The sequence below is a fragment of the Labeo rohita genome, chromosome 25 (assembly GCF_022985175.1).
Source record: "Labeo rohita strain BAU-BD-2019 chromosome 25, IGBB_LRoh.1.0, whole genome shotgun sequence".
Lineage (NCBI taxonomy): Eukaryota > Metazoa > Chordata > Actinopteri > Cypriniformes > Cyprinidae > Labeo > Labeo rohita.
The window spans coordinates 17,196,414-17,216,192 of record NC_066893.1 but is presented as its reverse complement, the minus strand read 5'-3'; the positions used below and the strand labels follow the sequence as shown (position 1 = coordinate 17,216,192).

At 34.2% G+C, this 19,779-nt stretch overlaps 1 protein-coding gene across 1 annotated transcript in view; it reads left to right on the top strand.

Annotated features, from left to right (window-relative positions):
* The window catches only part of shank2b (SH3 and multiple ankyrin repeat domains 2b), a 122,148-nt gene that overhangs the window by 28,787 nt on the left and 73,582 nt on the right, over nt 1–19,779 (top strand). Inside the window, exons 6-10 of the mRNA XM_051099366.1 lie at nt 1,706–1,857; nt 6,006–6,173; nt 6,667–6,783; nt 12,033–12,110; nt 17,802–17,868. Coding sequence (XP_050955323.1) covers nt 1,706–1,857; nt 6,006–6,173; nt 6,667–6,783; nt 12,033–12,110; nt 17,802–17,868 — 582 coding nt within the window. The remainder of the gene's footprint in view (nt 1–1,705; nt 1,858–6,005; nt 6,174–6,666; nt 6,784–12,032; nt 12,111–17,801; nt 17,869–19,779) is intronic.

Sequence of the window (19,779 nt, the reverse complement as noted above, 5' to 3'; positions counted from 1 at the left end):
AGTTTATATCTCACAGTTCTGACTTAATAACTCGCAACTGCGTGTTAGATATATAAACTCACAATGCTGACTTCTTTTCTCACAATTGTGAGTTTGTATCTCACAGTTCTGACTTTTTTCTTGCAATTGCGAGTTTATACCTTGCAATTCTTATTTTCACGCAATTCTGACTTCTTTTCTCAAAATTGTGAATTTGTCTCGCAATTCTGACTTCTTTTCTCCAAATTGTGAGATGTAAACTTGAAATTGCGAGTCCTAAAATCCAATTTTGAGGGGAAAAAGACTGATACGTTCTCAGAATTCCAAGTTTATATCTCACAATTCTGACTTAGATAAATAAACTCACAATTCTGACTTATTTTCTCACAATTGTGAGCTTGTATCTCAAAATTCTGAAAATTCAGTTTATATCTCGCAATTCTTTTTCTGAGAAATTCTGAGAAAAGTCAGAAATGCATGAAAAAGTCAGAACTGCAAGATATAAACTCACAATTTTTCTGGGATTATTTCTCAGAATTGTGAAATTATTTCTCAGAATTGTGAAATTATTTCTCAGAATTGTGAGTTTATTTAGCAGAATTGCAAGTTTATTTAAAAAATTTCTTGTCTTGCAATTCGGACTTTATAACTCACAATTGTGAGTTTAAGTCTCAAATTTCTGAGAAAAAAAGTCAGAATTGCGTGATGTAAACTCATGAAAAGTGGCAGACATTTTTTAAAATTTTTTATTCAGTTTATGTGGAAACGGGCTTCCATATTTAATGGATATGATGGCAAAGATTACAATCTGTATGATACTAAAAGTTTACTCTACATCTCTATATATCTCTATACTCTATATCTCTAGTCTATATATTCTAGTCACAAAATAAGAACTAAATGGTTTATGGTTTATGATGTAGGCTTATGTTTTATGTTTAAATACATTTTCATTAAAAATTTTGGGGTTGGTAAGATTCTTAATGTTTTTGAAGAAGTCTTTTATGTTTACAAAAACTGCATTTATTTGATTACAAAAAATACAGTAAAAGCAGTAATATTGTGAAATATTATTACAATTGAAAGTAACAGTTTTCTATTGGAATATATTTTAAAATGTAATTTATTCCTGTGATACAAAGCTGAATTTTTAGCATCATTACTCCGGTCTTCACAGTCACATGATCCTTCAGAAACCATTCTGAACTGATGCTTAGGAAACATTTCCTCTTATTATTAATGTTAAAAGCAGTTGTGCTGCTTGATATTTTTGTGGAAACCATATTTGTTTCAAGATTCTTTGAAGAGAAAGCTCAAAAGAACAGCATTTAGTTAAAATAGAAAACATTTGTAACATTATAAATGTCCGTCACTTTTGACTTATAAATAACAGTTTTTCTTAAAGTAAAAAACTGTTAAAAAAAAGCTTTGAACAAAATTTTTACTGACCCCAAACTTTTCCATGGTAGTGTAGTTATCTTTATATTTACATTGTATAAAGTCACAAATAAAAATGAAATTACAGTCTAACAATGTCATTTATATATTAGATATTTTTATTGTTAGTCACAACTGTAACGTCAAGTATCCAATATAGTACAATATTACACATATCTAATTATTGTTTTGATAAAACCTCAAGTCCCTTGATTAATATCTTGCTTTTATTAAGAGAGATTTACCTAATACATTTTAATGAACATGTTTTTGTGCTTCTGGTCTACAGAGACACCACTAACCCTTGCGGCCCACCTGGACAATATGGTGGAGATTATAGTTACACTGAAGAATGGCGGAGCTCATTTAGATTTCCGCTCTCGGGATGGGATGACTGCCCTGCACAAAGCAGCCAGGGCAAAGAACCAGACAGCTCTTAAGGTAATAAATGACCTCATCCTGAAAGGCGACATGAGTTTATGACTTTGTGACAGTGATCCTCTTCTTTGATTGTCTTTTTGTTTTTTGTCAGAATGACTGCTGCTGATTTAAGACAGAGCAGTACAGTGACATCTTGCAGTGTCAATGACTCTGCTGAGTTTACAGTTTACATTTATTAGTTTGACAGATTGTGCTTTCATTCAAAGCACAAAGCACATTCTGTTTTGTTTATTTAAAATGAATCAGTAATTAAGTTTTTTTCTTTATTTCATTGTTGCTTTCTTCTTTTAACAACAGTTGGAAATAATACTGCTGATGTACTACCGTTGTGCCCTGAATATTGTAAAACACAATTTCCTGTCTGCCGTTGCTCTTGCGGTATATTGCTTGCTGGCCGTTTATTTAAAAAGGCTTCATGCAGAATCTTAGTTTATGTCAGTTCGAAGTGCTAGAAGCATAGATTTCCTATTTTCATTACTGACTGGCTGGGTTTCGTAACTTTAGAAGGGGAAAAAAATACTTGTAATAATTTAGTTATGAAACAAAAATGTAGTTTTAGTCATGCAGTTATGAAACTGCTTGGTTGTGTAAAATTACTTCAAAAAAACAAAATGTTTTAGACCTAGACATTATCTAACAAAAAAAAATCAAGCACATTTTTTTTCCATTAGACCTGTCAAATTGATTAATCACATCTAAAATAAATGTATGTTTGTGTGTGTACTGTGTATGTTTATATGTATATATAAATGTACACATATTATGTAAACACAAACGTTCATTTTGGTTGCGATTAATCGTGATTAATCGATTTGACAGCACTAGTTTACATGCACGTATTGTTTCACTAATATATAATGTTTCATTTATGTTTCATTTATGAAGGATCATATAAATATACACATATTATGTAAACAAACTTTCATTTTGGTTTGCGATTAATCACAATTAATCGATTTGACAGCACTAGTTTGCATGCATGTATTGTTTTACTAATATGAAATGTTTCATTTATGTTTCATTTATGAAGGATCATATAAATATACACATGTGAACACAGACTTTCATTTTGGTTGAGAATAATCGCAATTAATCGATGTGACAGCACTAGTTTACATGCATGTATTGTTTTACTAATATAAAATGTTTCATTTGTTTCATTTATGAAGGATCATATAAATATACACATATTATGTAAACACAAGCTTTTGTTTTGGTTGTGATGAATCGATTTGACAGCACTAATTTACATACATGTATTGTTTTACAAATATAAAATGTTTCATTTATGTTTAATTTATGAAGGACTATATAAATATACACATATTATTTAAGCACAAACTTTCATTTTGGTTGCGATTAATCGCGATTAATCGATTTGACAGCACTAGTTTACATGCATGTATTCTTTTATTGATATAAAATGTTTTATTTATGTTTCATTTATGAAGGATCATATAAATATACAAATATTATGTGGACACAAACTTTCATTTTGGTTGCAATTAATCACGATTAATCGATTTGACAGCACTAGTTTACCAATATAAAATGTTTAATTTGTTTAATTTATGAAGAAACATAAATATACACATATTATGTAAACACAAACTTTCATTTTGGTTGCGATTAATCGCGATTAATCGATTTGACAGCACTAGTTTACATGCATGTATTCTTTTATTGATATAAAATGTTTCATTTATGTTTCATTTATGAAGGATCATATAAATATACAAATATTATGTGGACACAAACTTTCATTTTGGTTGCAATTAATCACGATTAATCGATTTGACAGCACTAGTTTACCAATATAAAATGTTTAATTTGTTTCATTTATGAAGAAACATAAATATACACATATTATGTAAACACAAACTTTCATTTTGGTTGCGATTAATCGCGATTAATCGATTTGACAGCACTAGTTTACATGCATGTATTCTTTTATTGATATAAAATGTTTCATTTATGTTTCATTTATGAAGGATCATATAAATATACAAATATTATGTGGACACAAACTTTCATTTTGGTTGCAATTAATCACGATTAATCGATTTGACAGCACTAGTTTACCAATATAAAAGGTTTAATTTGTTTCATTTATGAAGAAACATATAAATATACACATATTATGTAAACACAAATTTTCATTTTGGTTGCGATTAATTGCGATTAATCGATTTGACAGCACTAGTTTACATGCATGTATTGTTTTACTAATATAAAATGTTTCATTTATGTTTCATTTATGAAGAATCATATAAATATACACATATTATGTGAACACAAGCTTTCATTTTGGTTGTGATTAATTGATTGGACAGCACTAATTTACATGCATGTATTGTTTTACAAATATAAAATGTTTTGTTTATGTTTAATTTCAGAAGGATCATATCAATATACACATATATTATGTAAACAAACTTTCATTTTGGTTGTGATTAATCGTGATTAATCGATTTGTCAGCACTAGTTTACATGCATGTATTGTTTTACTAATGTTATAAAATGTTTCATTTATGTTTCATTTATGAAGGTTCATATTAATATACGCATATATTATGTAAACACGAACTTTCATTTAGGTTGCGATTAATCGTGATTAATCAATTTGACAGCACTAGTTTACATGCATGTATTGTTTTACTAATATAAAATGTTTCATTCATGTTTCATTTATGAAGGATCATATAAATATACACATATTATGTAAACACAAACTTTCATTTTGGTTGAGATTAATCACGATTAATCGATTTGACAGCACTAGTTTACATGCATGTATTCTTTTACTAACATAAAATGTTTCATTTATGTTTCATTTATGAAGGATTTAAACATGCATGTATTCTTTTACTAACATAAAATGTTTCATTTATTGTTTTACTAACATAAAATGTTTCATTTATGTTTCATTTATGAAGGATCATATAAATATACACATGTGAACACAGACTTTCATTTTGGTTTTGTATTGTTTTACTAATGTTATAAAATGTTTCATTTATGTTTCATTTATGAAGGATCATGCATGTATAAACATTTACATTTATGAAGGATCATATAAACATACATATGTAATATGTAAACAAACTTTCATTTTGGTTGCGATTAATTGCGATTTGTCGATTTGACAGCACTAGTTTACATCCATGTATTGTTTTACTAATATAAAATGTTTCATTTGGGTTTCATTTATGAAGGATCATATAAACATACATATATATTACGTAAACAAACTTTCACTTTGGTTGTGATTAATCACGATTAATCGATTTGACAGCACTAGTTTGCGCAAACTTTCATTTTGGTTGCAATTAATCACAATCAATCAATTTGAAATCACTAGTTTACATGCAAGTATTGTTTTGCATACATGTTTGCATATTTTTCCACAGTAATTTGTGAGTTTTATAATATTTGTTATGCTTTATAAAATATATTTTGTGTTTGGCAATTATTATAGTGAATGCACTTCAGCAAGAAAAGATGCATTAAATTAATCAAAAGTGACAGTTAATATGTTTTTAATTTTATAAAAGATTTCCATTTCTAATAAATGCTATTTATTAGATCTATTTCTATTTATTAAAAACAATCTATTTATTAAATACAAATTTATTTGTTTCATTTATGAAGGATCATGTGACTCTGAAGACTGGAGTTATAATGCTTAAAATTCAGCTTTTCATCACATGAATAAACAACATTTTAAAATATACTTAAATAGAAAACAGTTATTTGATACTGTAAAAATATTTCACAACATTACTGTTTTATTGTAGTTTTAATCAAATAAACACAGCCTTGTTGAGCATAAGAGTCTTCTTTCAAAAACAATAAAAAATTGACCAACCCCAAACTTTTAAACAGTAGTGTAAAGCTAAGAAGCCTTTGATTTTAATTTGACTCGTCACACATGGACGCATTAAAAAAGCTGAGAAAGTCCCAGCGCACAGTCCCATCACTAAAACTATCCTGAGCTGTGGCATGAAAGCCAGTGACAAGAAAAAAAAATAGTCCTTTCATCCTTTAAGACCCTTCCAAAAACAAGTCTCTGCTAAAACATAATCATAATATCATATTTGGTGTATTTTCCTCTCTGAAGAAAACCTAATCCTCTTTTCCCTCTGCAGACGATGTTGGATTTGGGAGCGTCTCCAGACTATAAGGACCGGCAGGGCTTGACTCCACTCTACCATACAGTAACTGTAGGGGGAGACCCGAGCTGCTGCGAGGTCCTGCTGCGTGCCCATGCCAGCGTGGGATGCCATGATGAGAACGGCTGGCACGAGATCCACCAGGTGCCGCTGTCTTTCACATTATGAGTAGTTAGCTGGTGACAGTCAATGAAAAAGCTTTCTGTTGGGCTAATATATGCATCAGTGGAACACTATAACAGAGCTGCAGTTTTATATGACAGCAGCTTTGTTCAGTTAATGGACAGATGACGAGATCAAACTAGTTGAACGCATCATCAAGTCCGTCTGTTGTGACAGCGCACTGACATCTAGTGTTGTGACAGGTGGACTGCAGGATGCCAGTCAAATTGTTTCCGTGGCGTTTTTGATCGCACTCTACTGGGAGAACGGAAAAGCAGCATGTATGGTTTACTTTTAGACATTTTGAAAAATATGAAATGACGGCGTATTGAAGGCTTAATTATGTTTTTATGTTTCAAAAGACTTTTGGATCTGTCGTAGGCTGCTGTATGAATTTTTAAGCTGTTACAAGATCCATTTTTCTCACTAAAATGATATCATGTGTGAAACTAGTTGTTCCTATTTTGTTCGTCAGGCTTGTCGATATGGGCACATCCAACATCTGGAGCATCTCCTGTTCTATGGAGCTGACATGCATGTGGAAAATGCATCTGGGAATACGGCTCTTCATATCTGTGCTCTGTACAAACAGGTATGTGTTCACACTGTACCTTTAATGATCCAAAGTCAACTCCATTTAGTCAATAAACAGAGGTTATTGGTGTCATACAACAGAATACGCTGTCAATAGGAGAATATATAAAAAAAACATTGTTTTCTCTTTGTGGATCAATAACGTTTCAAGGGGAAAAAAATCAATGGCCCCAGGGCCGGAGAGCTGAGATTGAGCACAGCAGGGAAACTTTCTGGGAGCATCTTTGGTATTTAAACTGTAAAACATGTTTCTTTAAAATAAAAAAGAAAACAAACATGTTTTAATTCATGATAGAACTAACGTTATTTGGAAAACCTATTACCGTGAGATAATTGGATGTGACTGATTATGATTGGCTGTGATTGGTTCATGCGATAAATCCTGCCTCTTGTGTTCATGCGTGTTTGCAAATCAGTCTGAATGAACAATATATTGCCGTTAATGGGAATACTAATTTAAAAAAGCAAGTAAATAACTCACACACTTAGATATAATCACTTTGGTAAGACTTGAAATGGCATGAAAACATGATCTGTGGGAGTTTTTATTGAGTTTTTTATTTAATCAGCGTGGTGAAATTTAAAGTATAAAACATTTTAATTTAAAATATAAAACAGAATTTTTATCTCCTATCACAGAAGTTCAAACACTCACTAGTGCTTCAGAAGGAAAACAATGCACCCCAAGAGCCAGGGGTGAAAACTTTTGAACAGAATGAATTTCTTATTTTGTTTAAATATCATACTTTTTTCATTTAGTACTGCCTTTCGGAAGCTACAAAAGATAATTACATGTTTCCCAGAAGACAAAAGAGGTTAAATTTACCCTGATATTCAAATTCCAAAAGTTTTCACCCCCAGTTTTTAATGCATTGTGTTTCCTTGAACCTTCTGTAATAGTTGCGTATGAGTCCCTCAGTTGTCCTCTGTGTGAAAAGATGGATCTCAAAATCATACAGTTATTGCTGGAAAGAGTTCAAATGCTGAAAAACCAAATAATTTATGGGACCTGAAGGATTTTTCTAAAGAACAGCAGGCAGTTTAATTGTTCAGGACAAACAAGGGACTCATGAACAACTATAACTAACCAAAAAAACACACCTGAGGATCATTCAGGTAACAACACAGTATTACGAATCAAAATAAACTTTTGAACAGGGTCATTTTTTATAAATTCTACTATTATGTTCTATATGTAAACATCTTTTATGCGAAATATCTTACTCAGGTCAGTACTAAATAAAAAATATCATTCATTTTGTATGATCCCTCTTATTTTGGTTAAATAATTCACATTTTGCAGATCTCCAAGGTGTATGTAAACTTTTGACCTCACCTGTATTGTACATTATTGCGTTAATTTATTTTTTTTAATAGAAAACAAACTGAATTTTAGGATTCTGCACTGTTTTTACTAATACAAAAATAATATTATAACAAAATGCATAAAATATACTTTTTTTTTTAAATATATGCTTATATATCTTTGCCTCACTAAGCGGAAATAATGGCATTTGTATAAATGCCAATGACTGATTGCCACTAATTTTGCCACTAATTACACTGGTCATTATTCACCATTGTCTTCCATTCTATCCATGATAAACCTCAAGCTGAACTGGAATCAGCTGGAACGCTCAAGACTATTAGCACCAGCATTCAGTGTTTATGAATGGACAACGGCCCATTACGTTCATGACGCTAAGCAGCCAGGCAGATAATCACCTTATGTTTCCTCTGTGGGAGATCTAGTCTGCTCCGTCGGCTCAGGGTCGCAGCATGGGCGCCATTGTCTGTGGAACTGCTAGTGCTAGCAGTATTCACTGTTGCTCCATATATAACATCATATTCCTGCTGTGTCGTAGGCCGTATTGATCTCACATCCACAGCGTATCCCACTTTTTTGTTTTTCTTTTGTGTCCTTCTAGTAAAGTCTTACATATGAGATCTGAAAAAGTGAGAAATATAGAACTCAGTTTGTTGTACTGTCTTAAAGTCCAAGTAAAGGCAATTCAGGGAATTAATTCTAAACACATTATAAATGCTAAAAATGTATTGCTGAAAATGCGTCACAAAGACTATGTAGTACTGAATTGTGGAGTTAAATTTTTTGGGCGGGCTGTAATCATGTCTCGATGACACACTGGAGACACTGAGCATGGGCCTTCGCCTGACACTATAATTTCTAGAGTGCATTAGCATCAGTGGTTTGCACGCTTAATCACGAGTTACTGTCCGTCATTACTGTTAGAGTTACAGTTTGTTAGGTAGCTGTGCCTAAAATATTACCTGGTTGTAATAATTTACAAAACAGCTCGGCCTCCACTGGCGGTATTTGGCAGTTGAGAGAGGCGGCAGCTTTCCTGTAAGTAGGTGTGGTTTCAGCGCCGCCAGCGGACACGCCCCCAACATTTGAGAGCAGAGAATACTTAAGATTTTGATAACTTATTTTATTTACTTGGTGTTTTTTATCATACAATTTTGGCTGGGTGGTTAATAAATTTTTTCTGTGTTGTGTACAGAAAATAAAAAAGTACAAAATTAGTTGTTCCAGTTTAGCAGACTTTGAATATACCAGTTTAGTATATTAAAAGTAGAAATGCAGGGTATTTTATATGATGTACATAATATGTAAATGTGTTTGTAGTATACTTCGCATGAAATAAATGGATTTTAAAGGGGTCATCGGATGCCCATTTTCCACAAGTTGATATGATTCTTTAGGGTCTTAATGAAAAGTCTATAATACACTTTGGTTAAAAATTCTCAATGGTAGTGTAAAACAACACCCTTTTTACCTTGCCAAAATCAGCTCTGCAAAAAATCATCCCATTCTGAGGGATTGTTCCTTTAAATGCAAATGAGCTCTGCTTGCCCCGCCCCTCTCTTCTCTCTGTGGAGTGACGAGCTGTGCTCAGAGAGCTTGTTTACTTTAGCCGCATTTAGCGTGTTTAGCCGCGCAACTTGCTAACTAGCACATTATTAGGAAAGGTGATTGCAGAGATTCATAAAAAGAAACCCTTATACTCACTTCTGCTGTAGGTGAAGCTGGATCACGAATGATTTGCGCGAACATAGACGCATTTATGTAGATCGGGAGGCGCATTCCCTTCACAAACAAATGTAATCCATTGCATCTTCAGCGGCTCAGATGTCGGGAGTAAATGACGAGCATTATGTTCATTATTACATCCAGCAACACAACACCTCAATCACTCAATCAGAGATATTCTTGTCTAATTTACATCCCTGCTCTGGCATCAAAACAATGGCAGTCGGACTGTTACAGCTGATTTAGGGCGGGCCTGAGGTAAGATGCTCATGTCAATCAACTGTCGTGGGAACGGCCTCTGTCAGTGTGACACCACATCGACAGGCATCTGAGAATGGCTCTATTTGAAAAATATTATTTTTACAGATTAATTAAAAACCACTGCATGGATTTTTATCATTATAGGGTAGATTTGTACATACACTGCAAACTCACATTAATGTTCAAACAACATGTAAAAGTGAACTTTGCATCTGATGACCCCTTTAAATACATTTTAGTATATTTATTTTTCACTAGGGAATAGCTAATGAGCTAATGAGAAAACCTATAATATTTCAATTTAATTCATATTTTAATTTCAAAATTTCAATTTTATTTATATATTTCAAATTCTCATTAAATGGGTTGTAGTGTATATTTATATTGTTATTAAATGTAAGAATCAGTTATGTATTCTGTTAAATGATTTAATTTTATTATCAGTATTTTTTTTTTACATGAAAACAAACAGAACTGTATGATTCCACTGCACTATTTCTAGGTCACTTATTAAAGAAAAATATATATATATTTATAGGTCACTAATTAAAGTCATAAAATTGTGGCTAATTTAACTGTGTAATTATGGCTATATATATATATAATAAAAATAATGTAAAAAAATGGTTGTTAATTAAAAAACAATATATGTATGTGTGTGTGTACATAATTTGCATGTCTGCATATATACATGTATATTTATGTAAGTATATATATTTATATGTTGTATATTTTTTAATAAATTGTATATATGTATATATATATATATATATATATATATTTTTTTTTTTATTATTATTTTTTTTTTAATATATATATATATATACACGATTCTGTACTATTTGTAGGACACTAATCAAAGAAAAATAGTTTTCCTTGTTTTCCAGGAAAACATTTGAATTGCCAGATTCAGAAATTCATGTTTTTTTATTTATTTATTTATTTTATTGCTTTTCTAAGTGTTACACAGAATGGCAGGTGCCTTTAAATACACTTGAAACAAACCACACCACCCCTGGTCTTATGATTAGAACATAAAGTTTATTTTAAGGTGTGAAAATGGCTCAGCCGATGACAATTGTCATTTATTGATTTGTGTAGGCTCTTGAGTTCACTGGTGGTCACATACAACGCCGTGTCCACCCTGAGCCGACCAGTGAGGTCGTTATTTGAAGTGCCCGTCTGTAATGATTGGCCACAACGAGCTGTTATTAAAGTTGACGCTCGGCTGGCCTTTGGGGAAAGATGCTTAATTTGTCTCGTTGGTCAGTCGGCGCAGTCAAGGGCAGGTTCTTGAGCCTCGATTGTTTGTGATTAAACCCGATTGCGGCGATCCGTCACCATGTCAACGAGGAACCCGTAACTGGTGCCAAATGCAGGCCAGGGATATTTTCATGTGCGGGGAATAGAAGCAGCATCCTCACATGTGATTATGTCTCATATACAAAGGCTGGCAGCAGCTGTGAAACTAGTATTAGAAGGAAGGTAGGAGGAGAAGGCAATGGAGGTGTGTGTGTATGTGTGCGATTGTGTGTGTGTGTCAGTTTAGTGGTGAGGCATTCCGTGGGTGGGCTGTTGAATCCAGCTGGATATAGTGGGCTGGAGAGCTACAGAGCCCTGGATCTCTCTCGCTCTCGCTTGCTCTCTCTCTTTCTGTCTTTCTGCTTTTGGTTCTCACATACACGTTCACACATGCACATAGGCATTGCTGCAGAGACCCCCTCTCCCTTCTCTTTGGGTGTAGACTGTAGCATCTTGAATTGGACTTCACAAAGCTGAGGGCGAAGTCTGTCACTTTTGGATCTGGGTGAGGCGGGATACCTTGTGACGTGTCTAATTTCGCTCTTAGGAGGTCGAGAAACTAAGTAGAGCGTTTTCTTGTAGAGTTGGATCATGTTGAATTCATTTCTCTATCATCTGCTTTTCTTCTGAAGGAAAAGTGCGCCAGGGTTCTTCTGGTTCGCGGAGCCAACAAAGACGTCAAGAACTATCGAGGACAAACGCCCTTCCAGGTACATCAACGTGCTTCTTGGTTACTTTTTAACAACTGAAACCTGTCAAATAACCTTGCTCATGGAAGTTGAGTAAATTTTGTTGGTTTGCTGTTTTACAAAATTACACAACCGTAAGCGCAGAATGAACTTGTGTCTGTTTGTTGTTCTGTCGCACAGAGTTCTTAATTAATTAGACAGAATGTCACATAAAAGCACAGGCATTATGTAAGACAGCACTTAGAGAACAATGAGTGAGCGTGAGAGTAATTAATCATTTTATTATGTTTGTTCGCATGGGTTTTTGGTATCTTCGGATAATTAGGAGTTCGATTTTAGAGAGGGGAAATAATGAACGTCAAATGAGTTCTTGTAGTTTTCTTAAATGTTTCAGTGGCTGGTGTGTTTTTTTTCATCCGAGGAAAATCTCTGGTTGTTTTGTTTGTTTACTTAAAGAGTTTCTTTCTCAAATGTCAGATTGTGACATTCAGTTGCTTGTCTGACAGCAATGGACATGATCCAAGTCTGTGGCCATGGGCTGATGAGAGTGTTGCGTTTACTGTTCAGTGGCCTTCAATAATGGCTGTGACTGCAATGCCACTAGTCATTAGTGATTATTATTAGAAATACTGAAAAAAGTGAAAAAAAACCCTGAAGTCGTATTTGTGCCAGTAGTCATTTAGTCTGTATTATTAGAATCATAGCTAAAACTGAAGTGATTTTTACGTCAATAGTCATTAGTGCATATTGTCACAAACACTGGCAAACGCCTGCTCTGATGTTCTGACAGAAGCGTATTAACTCAAACATGTTTATGCCTCGGAAATACCATTAGAATAAAACAGATAAGGTTTAAAGGTATAGCTCATCCAAAAATGAAAAATTCCCTCAAGTTCTTCCAAACCTGTTGAGCACATAAAAAGATATTTTGAAGAATGTTGGTGACTAAGCAGTTGATGGTAACCATCTTATGTGCTCAACAGAAGAAAGAAACTCATTTATTTTCATTTTTATGTGAATTATTGTTAAGAAAAGCCTAATTTAAACCATTTAACATACCTCATACACCTACACATGAAGTCTGTTAGAGTTGCTGTTGCTGAGTATTCTCAAGGATCAAATGTGACCCTGGACCACAAAACCAGTCATAACGGGCAGTTTTTTTAAAATTAATATATATACATTAATAATACAATGCGTACAATAAATAAGCTTTCCACTGATGTATGGTTTGTTAGGATAGGACAATATTTGGCCGAGATACAACTATTTGAATATCTGGAATCTGAGGGTGCAAAAAAATCAAACATTGAGAAAATCCAAATAAAGTTCTTAGCAATGCACATTACTAATCAAAAATTAAGTTTTGATATATTTGCAGTAGGAAATTTACAAAATATCTTCAAGGAACATGATCTTTACTTAATATCCTAATGATTTCTGGCAATAATTTTGACCCATACAACGTGTTTTTCGACTGGTTTTATTGTCCAGGGTCACAAATATTTAGAAAGCTAAATATAGAAAGCTCTCTGATTCCATCAAAAATAGTGCTCTGAAAATGAACAAAGGTCTTACAGGTTTGGAACGACATGAGCGTGAATAATTTATGACAGAATTTTCGTTTTTGGGTGAACTATTCCTTTAAATTTTACACATTAAAGCATTAAGCAGAACATAATTTAGCAAAAATTTGCATTCATTTATGAACAACTAACATAAAAAACCTTTTTTGTGTTTCGTGAAGTGATTCCAGTGATTGTTTTCATACAGGTTTCTTAAAATAGATAGCCACACCCTATATTCACGCCATTGGTTCAGCCACTGTTGCCGTGCTAGTCGGTAACCTTAAACAAACAGCAATGTTTTGATTACAATGCAGAGACACAGTGTTTTATACTTTTCAAGGGACTCAAACTACATATGATGTACTACGATGCAGCTTAAATAAAAGTACTGAAAAATGACACACACACATGTTTACAAGATACAGGAACAGTCATTACACAGGAGCTCATAATATTTCATTTCATTTACACTGCGATATATTACAATAGGAATATTTTAAGATCTAATCTTTTAAGTACCCACTTCTAATTACATTTTTTGATTATTTTGAGTTCGGTTGCTATTAAAATCACATAATCCTAACCCATAATCCCCACCCCTCATATCACTATCATAATGAAGTGAATTATTAAGCCTCGAAGCAAATGCTGATAGCAAAATAACATGTACAGTAAACCCTTTAATAGCAAACACGCCAACATCAGTACTGTACTAAACCACCCACATAATAAAAGCTTAACCCTTTGAAATGCATCCTCCTTGACAGAAATATCCATATCCTTTTTGCTCTTTTGCCACATTGCGTTTTTATTCACAGTTTGATTTCACAGTGCAAAGACCTGTTCATCCAGCTTTTCTGACAATATGCCATTTAGCTTTTATGGTTTTTAGTTCATGGTTATAGTTTAAACACCTTTTTCTGTTTTGCATGCAATATTCAGAGCGGAAAAATACTTGGTTTGGATGTATGCCTTTACAGTACTGAAATATATGTTGTTGTTTGTGCCTCAAGGAAAACTGTGGCTTTTATTAGCAAGATGGCACATATCGCAACACTAATCCAATGGCAAACCTCCAAAAACATTAAAATAGAGCTGAGATCATTAGTTTTGCAGTCGGCTCTACAGTCGAACGCATCAAGTCGAACATTTGCTGCTACATTTAGCGTTCATGGCTGGCCTCGTTGTGCTAGTTGCTCAGTTTACAACCTCTAAAGCTTTGAACTGACCCTGCTCACTCCAAACCTGACGTAGGAGTGAAGTGTTTATGTAATGTACATATCAGCGCTCTCCTGATGCGTTGTTTAATGCGCTGTATTATTCATCTCATGCTGCTAAAATCATATTTCACGCCTCGGCGATCGCTCGATTACAACTCATTTAAGCAGCTCATGAAACTTCAGGCTCTCCGCTGGAACGCTCCGATCCGCCTGGTTAAACAGGACTTTTCCCCGGGAAAATCGAAAATGTGCTGGGCAAATTGTATTACCGTTACCCTTTTACACTAAGAACGATGATACAGGGTCAACGGCAAACCGTTGAAAGGTTCCGGTTCTCACTCAACAGCGTGTTCTTTCGTACATTTAGCAGTTGAACATTTTTTTGACCTATTTGTTGCAAAACTAGGCCTTTACTGTGTCGATTGACTTGCCTTTGTGTTGCTGTTTCTATTTAATTCTTTATTTTAATTCATCTAGCATTAGCTCTAAGCTGCAGCCAAGCACTGTATTTCATTAGAAAAGGAATGCAGTTCTTCTCAAGCTCATTATGTAAATCATAGCAACTAATTTAGTGTAATGTAAATGAAGTCTGTGCTTTATCACTCTTAGGAATATACTACTCCAAAAGCCACAAGCGTAATGGGTTACTGTGCCTTTGTGCACCATTTAAAACCCAGTTTTGTTCTCACGACCAGACTTGGTGACCAGACTGATGTGTAAATTATAGATCTTATAATAGACTGCGTAACTAACTTTTTCAAGGGGGGGTAAAATTAAAGCCATTAAGTAGAAATGAACCTCTGCTGAATGGGTAGTCGTGCTGTTGAAACTTTTTTTTTGTTTCAGTGCTGTGAAGGCCCTTTTGAGGATACATTAAGCGTTGCAGGGCGTGGTTAAGCAAAAAATGAAAATTCTGTCATTTATTCACTCTTCTGTTGTTCAGAACCTGTATGACATTTTTATTTTCAAATGCAAAAGGAGATATTAGGCAGTTCTTGCTGCACTATTTTATGGTATTTACACACACGTTCAAAAACTGTGGTCAGATATTCAGGGTTGGGGAAGATTTTTATTTAGTAAGGACAGATTAATTTTAAAAATAATAGTAAAGACTTTTAAAGTATCAAACTTTATACAAAAGTATTAAGCAGGAGTGTTTTTAAGATTGATAATAAGTTTCTTGAGCAGCAAATCAGTATATTAGAATGATTTCTGAAGGATCGTGTGACACTTTTGATCACTTTTTATAGTTTGGAAAAACTGATTTGCAGCTACAGTGTCTTGCAAAAGTATTCATACCCTGTCATGTTTTTTTAAAATGTTTTGTTATGTTGCAGCCTTATGTTAAACTGTTTTAAATAACTTTTTTCCCACATCAATCTACCCTTGATACACCATAATGACAAAATAAAACAAGGTTTGTAACAACTTTGCAAATTTATTAAAAATAACTTGTAAAATTGTTCCACTGCATAAGTATTCATTTTCTGGGACACTTTTTTGGGCACAATTTGCCTCAGGAGCATTCATATCACTTGTAGATGTTACTACAGTTTGAGTGGAATTAAACAGTGGCAAATTCATTTGAATGAGTATAATTTGGAATGGCACACACCTCTCAATAAAAGGTCTAACAGCTGAAAACGCATTTCAGAGCAAAAACTAAGCCCTGAGGTCAAAAAAACTGCCTGTAGAGCTCAGAGACAGGATTGCATGAAGCCACACATCTGGGGAAGATTTCAGAAAAATTCTGCTGCATTGAAGGTTCACAGAACCATGTAGCCTCTATTATCCATAATCGAAGTTTGGAGCAACTAGGACTCTTCCTAGAGAAGGCCTCATGTCCAAATCGAGCAGTTGATGGATAAGGACCTTGGTTAGAGTGATAGTCACTCTATTTGAGCTCCACGATCATATATGCAGATGGGAGAAACTTACAGAAGGACAAACATCGCTGCAACACTTCACCAATCTGGGCTTTATGGCAGTGTGGCAGGGCTCAATCCTCTCATCGGTGCAGACACATGAAAACCCACTTGGAATTTGCAACAAAGCACCTAAAGAACTCTCAGATTGTAAGAAATAAGATTCTTGGGTCTAATAAACCTCAATTCCAAGCATCATGGTAATGGAAAAAATCAGGCACTGCTTATCACCTGGAGAGTACCATCCCAAAAGTAAAGTTTGCTGGTAGCTTGCCTCATGCTGTGGAGCTGTTTTTCAGTGGCTGGGACTGAGGGACTCGTCAGAGTAGAAGGAAAGCTCAACAAAGCGAAATATAGAGACAGCCTTAATGAAAACCCAGTCCAGAGCATTCAAAACCTCAGACTGGCAGAAGGTTCACCTTCTAACAGGACAATGACCCTAAGCACACAGCAAGAGTGGCTTATGGACAACTCTGTGAATGTCTTTGAGTGGCCCAACCAGAACCTGGGCTTGAATCAAATCAAACATTTCTGGAGAAACCTAAAAAAAAGTCTGCCAGACCCCATCCAACCTGACAGAGCTTGAGAGGTAAAGAGGTGAGGAGAAGAATTGCAGATAATTGCCAAATGCAGATGTGCAAAGCTTGTCGCATCATAGCAAAAAGGCTGTAAAGGTGCTTCATATAACCATGTTTTTACTTATTTCAGTTTTTTAATTTTAATACATTTGCAAAAAAGCAGTTTAACATAAGGCTGCAACTTAAAAAAAAAAGCGATGAAGTGGTATGAATACTTTCGCAAGGCACTATATGTGCTATGCAATGGTGCTCTTATTTTTGATTCAGTGGTTCTGACTGCAAGCACTCTTTTTATGTTTGTTCTGTTTTTATATTACCAGTAATTAGTTTGTTTTATGCAAAAAACTGAACACTGTGATAAAGCCAGTGAATTAATCTAATATGCTATACATGTGTGTGTGTGTGTGTTTTTTTTTTAAAGGTGGCAATAATTGCTGGAAATTTTGAGCTTGCGGAATTCATAAAGAATCACAAAGACGCTGATATAGGTAAGTTGGATGAACTCATCTTCTCTGATGTTTGTGAAAACCACCTTATCTAATTTTTTAGGAATTCCAGAAATGTTCCTAAGCTAGACATTCATATGAAGTAAAAGGGAAATCTCATTCACATAATCTGAGAATCTGAGTTTTTGTGCTAACCTGTCACATTTGCAATTAGCAACAGAATATTTAGGTGCTGGGCTCCGCCCACAGTGACATTTCACTGGTCTAAAATCCTGTTCCGTCTCCCAAGTTTTTTATCTGCTGCACATAAGAATTAACACATGATTGCAGTGCAATGTAGAGCAGGATATAAATGGTTAAAGGAGTCATCGGATGTCCATTTTCCACAAGTTAATGAAAAGTCTATAACATACTTTGGCTAAAATTTCTCAGTGGTAGTGTAAAACGACACCCTTTTTACCTTGTCAAAAACAGCTCTGTTCACAGTGACCTGTTTCAGTGCATGTCCCTTTAAATGATAATGAGCTCATCGGACGTCCATTTTCCACAAGTTAGTAAAAAGTCTATAACATACTTTGGTTAAAATGTCACAATGTGTAAAACAACATTTTTTTTTACCTTGTCAAAAACAGCTCTGTTCACAGCGACCCGTTTTGGTGCGTATCCCTTTAAATGCTAAAAAGAAAAGAAAGTGGTTATGATTTACAGGGATTTAACAAAAATCACTGGGTGGATTTTTATCATTATAGGGTGGTTGTGTACATACAGTCATGGCCAAAAATATCGGCACCCTTGCAATTCTGTCAGAAAATGCAACACTTCTCTCAGAAAATTGTTCCAGTGGCAGATGTTTTTTCACATTCTTATTGTTTTTGTTTGCACTGCAACAACACACACACACAAAAAAAAAAAAAACAGAGAAGAAAAGTCAACTTTTACACAGAACTCCAAAATGAACTGGACAAAATTACTGGCACCTTGTCAAAATTTGTAAGAAATAATTGCTTTTCAAGCATGTGATGCTTCTGTAATTTGTATTTAGACACAACTGTGGCAAGTAACAGGTGTGGACAATATAGTAATCACACTCGCAACCAGTTAAAATGGAGAAAAGTTGACTCAACCTTTGTGTTGTGTGTCACACTGTGCATGGAGAAAAGAAAGAAGTGTAAATAGTACATTCAGCACACAGATATTAAAAAGGATACCAATTGGAATTCACTATGTGCACATTACAATGACGTCATCACTGATGAGTGTTTTGAATGCTGAACATTCTATCATTGGAACAAAAATAGACTCTAGACAAATGGAATTATCTACAGAACAAAATTTGACTCAAGTCGTTGCATGGTTCATGCTAAATTAATTGCTGTGGAATTATTTTAGAGGAGTGTTAATATTGTCTTGTTCCGATTGGCTGTGATTGTGTTGTGTCATGCAGCTTTCAATTTGGATGAATAAATTACAACTTGTCGCATTGCGTCACGCCTGGTTAGGCCACAGCATTACGAACACCTCTAAAGTCTTCATTATACTAAAAAACAAGCATGACAAATCATTTAAAACGCTCTTCCTCTGCAAAAATTCCTGAGAGAGTATTATATTTATTAAGGTGTATGATATGATCCAATTATCAGGCCAGCAGCTGATGCTGCAGGTGCAAAAGTTGTACTATGTGCTAAAGGCTAACATAAGTTAAAATGGGCTTCCTCTATTGTTGCTAGTGACACAACGGACGTCATCTCCAGCGGTTCCCATAATTATGCAGTGTAATAATGCTGGGCCTCAGCAATTTGTGCCTCTAGGGCTCCTGAAGCAGCTCACTTTTACTTATAATTGTGCATCTGAGCCTTTAGTGAATATACAAAGTCTGTTTTTCGAGTCATTTTTTAAGTGACGTTATTTTGCATAGGAGCAAATCAAGTTTTAATACAGTATATGTCCAGAATA